We start from the raw sequence: 3,634 nt of genomic DNA, 5'->3' as shown, positions 1-3,634 counted from the left end.
CAGCATGTATTCAAGTTATTTCCACCTGTTTTTCTTTTTTAAGAGTCCCATTTGCATTTGGATCCAGTTAGTTTAATGGATATGTTTTCATTAAAAGCAGTCTAGGACCAAACAAATGACTTAAGGTGCTCTGGACTCCCTTCATTCGAACATACAAGACCATGAACTAAAAGTCCTTGTTTACAAGGCAAGAAAAAGAATTTAATATAGACTTAACCCATCTATAACAATCCTTGGATAACAAGAAGTTGGAGTAACTTGGGACTCGAGTAATCGACTTAAAACACACTTGTTCTACATCTGCTATACTGAGATAGCAGTAGCATGCCTAGCACTTAGTTAGTTTTGATTGCGAGCCTCAAGGCCTACACCTAAGGCTTCACAAAGACACCTTTCAGAACTAACTTTGTTCTCTTCTTGTAGCACATCAACAAGCAATAGCCCGACTACACATCTAAAGTGCCAATCCCTTGGGGAGCTGTGTTGAGGTCCAATGAGCCTTCTCCAGAGAAATCTTTGCCCGAACAGTATGTATCACATTGTTGAAAAGCACCATCTAGGTGTAGGTGATGTAGTTCAAGTTTGGTCAGTTCGGACTAATCCAGAGGAGAATAGGGATAATGATGACAATTATGACAGTGATGAGTTTCACTTAGTTTTTGTCTTGGTTAAGAGACGCGATCACATTCCGGAGGAAGACGGTAGAAAAGAGAGTACTAGTACTAATGGAGGAAGTAGCAGTACAACTCCCAATGAATTGCAGTTGTCAGTTGAGTTGGTTAAAATAGTTAATTTTGTCTCTGTTTGGCCAATTGACAATGAGAAATATATCTTTGTTTTCGTTGCAGGATTCCGTAAGAGGATCATTTCAGATGAGGTTTATGGAAAGCATTCAAGATTAGAGCAGTGTGGTTCGAACAGTAAACCTTCGGCGGGAAGACTCCTTCCGAGCATCGAAAGTTCACATTCATTGATCACCAGCTTGCAACGACAACAGAAGTAAAAACCGTTGAATCATAGTTGCAGACACACTCTATTTGAAAAATAAGGTGCCCTGTTGTTTTTTGGGCATTCTTTATTTGCATAGTACAATCCACACACATACAATACCAGCCATGATTTAACTTCACAGGTAAACTTCAATAAGAGACCTCAAACCGAGCGTATGAGTTCATTGATCACCAGCTTACAACACCAACGGAAGTAATAACCATTGAATCATAGTTGCAGACACACTCTACTTGAAAAATAAGGTGCCCTGCTGCTTTTTGGGCTTTCTTTATTTGCATGGGACAATCCACACATAAACAATACCAGCCTGATGATTTAACTTCAGAGGTAAACTTCAATAAGAGACCTCAAACCAAGCGTATGAGTGATGTTGTAGTGAGTGAATCCAGCAGCCAAAAAGATCTTCTCCCATTCTAATTCGCTACGCTCTTTGCTGGTGACGATGGACATCATCAACATATCGAACATGAGTTGGGTTTCAATTGATTTCTTATCCAACTGCATCTTGTTATTGATATACCCCACAACCATGTCTATGATGATAATCTTCTTCCTTCCTTCATTTTTGCTCACAAGCATTGCTTCTCTACACTTCTTCAATATCTTCACGCTTTCTTCATCATTCCAATCATGCAGTATCCACTAAGATAGGTCATGATTCATGTATGTTACTCAGTTAGTCACAACATTTACCCAAATTAATCTAGAGGATATGTAAACACAACTACATCAATAATGTATACATGCAAATTTTGGAACATACTCTATTAGGATCCCATTATTGTGGGGTTCCGCCTGATAGACTGTACTTAGCAAATGTGTGGGTGTCTAATTAAATATAATCCACTAGGACTTTAACAAACGATTTGAACTAGCTAACTAGAACTTTGCAAAGACAATCAAGGATGAGATGTTTTTACTAGCAACAAGGTATTGATTTGATAAGGACATTGACTAAGGAATAACAAAGATTAAGATAAATAATTGTGTGTGTTAAATTATTACCTTGAGCAGAATTGCATTGGCTGGAGGTATTTTATCAAACATGTCTCCTCCCACAAAACCCAAATTATGGGTCGTCCCTTCCAAGTTAGCCACCACATGTGGCTGGTCAAACACTGTGCAGTTGATGTTGGGGAATGCATTGGCTATGGCTTTGGCCATTGTTCCTGTTCCCCCTCCAACATCCACCAGGGATTTCAAACCCTCAAAAACTCCTCCACACTCTTCCACCACCGCCCTTGTGATAAGTTTGGAGTCCGCCTCCATTGCTTCATTGAACGAGTCACCAAACCTCGGTTTCTTAGCACTCAATTCCCAAAAAGGCATTCCATTTGCAACCTCAAATGGTGTACGTGGAACTAGATCATCGCCACCATTCATCTGTAACCAAGCGCCCATTGAGTGAAATGGGTCTGTCATTACCGGATCAAGTATCATGAGTAAAAATGGTGTGGTGTTTACTGGCCCATCTTTGAGAAAAAGCCTGGAAGCCGGTGTTAGGCTATACAATTCAACAGCTTCTTCTTCCTCCACATTGTCATGATTATGATGAACATGATGATGTTGTGCAAAGAAATTGGAGTGAACGAGGATCCGCATGAGGCGTGAGATGAAATGAGCCTTCGAAGGGTGGACATTGAGCCCGGCGATAAGCTCGGAAAGAGAGATGGATTGGCCATGGTTGTGAATCACGTCCGGGATGCCAAGTTGAACTGCACATTTGAGTGACATGGAGTTTATGAATTGGAAGATGTGGTTCCAAACATGAGCTTGAGCTCCGAGAAGCTCATGGCTAGTGGCACCCACTTCACGATTACTCAAAGCCATATGTGTGTGTACGTGTAAGTATAGATCAAGTATGTAGCTTCGAGAATATTTTGATTGATTCTTCTCTTGCTATGAATTTTGAAAAATGGGATACGTTGGATCAGTTTATATCGCACAGGTCGAGTGCATATGGAAAAAAAAAATATATATTCGACATAGTTTCGACACGGTTCATCTTTCATGCACACGTTAAGCATGCATTACATTGCTTTCTAATTTATTTAAAAAAAAAAAAAAAAAAAAAAAGGGGAGTGATGGGATATGTAGGATGATTTAAGATTTGGTATTGGAAGATGATGCATAAAGATTATATATAGATTCATATATATCGTGCCAACCGGCAACTGCGAAATATAGCTATTAATTTTACGAAATCTCAATTGTAAAGTTCTTAGATTACTATGGTTAAAGTACATTGTTTAACTTCTTACATGTCACATTTTATTAATTTTTACATGCCAATGTGCTATCAAGCAAATATTAAAATTTATTAAAATCAAAACCGTTCATTTTTTTTATTATCATTTAAAAATTATCTCAAAAAAAATTTTATTCAATGTAAATTGGGCTTACATGATAACAAATCGAATGAATAGTGCTACACACGGCTTATACATTTTAAATGTATTTATATGCGTAAATTGACAAAACCAAAGTCAAATATTTGAAGTAAATGAATAATTTTAGATCATGCTAGAAGAAACCCCTCATAAATCAATTAAAGCAACTAAATTCATATAATAAAATCGGTTTCTATAGAATTTACGTTAAGAATAGAGAAAATAATATTTAA

General features: G+C 37.7%; 1 protein-coding gene across 1 annotated transcript; it reads right to left on the bottom strand.

Annotated features, from left to right (window-relative positions):
- Positions 1–1,073: 1,073 nt before the first annotated feature.
- Positions 1,074–3,067, bottom strand: LOC103942548 (trans-resveratrol di-O-methyltransferase-like). The gene is made up of 2 exons (XM_009352734.3): positions 2,017–3,067; positions 1,074–1,653 (listed from the first exon to the last, which is right to left on the bottom strand). The coding sequence occupies exons 1-2, from the start codon at positions 2,839–2,841 to the stop codon at positions 1,333–1,335; spliced, it is 1,146 nt and encodes a 381-aa protein (XP_009351009.2). The 5' UTR covers positions 2,842–3,067; the 3' UTR covers positions 1,074–1,332.
- Between the last annotated feature and the right edge of the window lie 567 nt (positions 3,068–3,634).

The sequence above is a fragment of a genome, unplaced genomic scaffold (assembly GCF_019419815.1).
Source record: "Pyrus x bretschneideri cultivar Hongxiangsu unplaced genomic scaffold, Pyrus_bretschneideri_v1 Contig102, whole genome shotgun sequence".
Classification (NCBI taxonomy): Eukaryota; Viridiplantae; Streptophyta; class Magnoliopsida; order Rosales; family Rosaceae; genus Pyrus; species Pyrus x bretschneideri.
The sequence above is the reverse complement of the archived record's forward strand: the minus strand, read 5'-3'. Positions and strand labels throughout refer to the sequence as shown.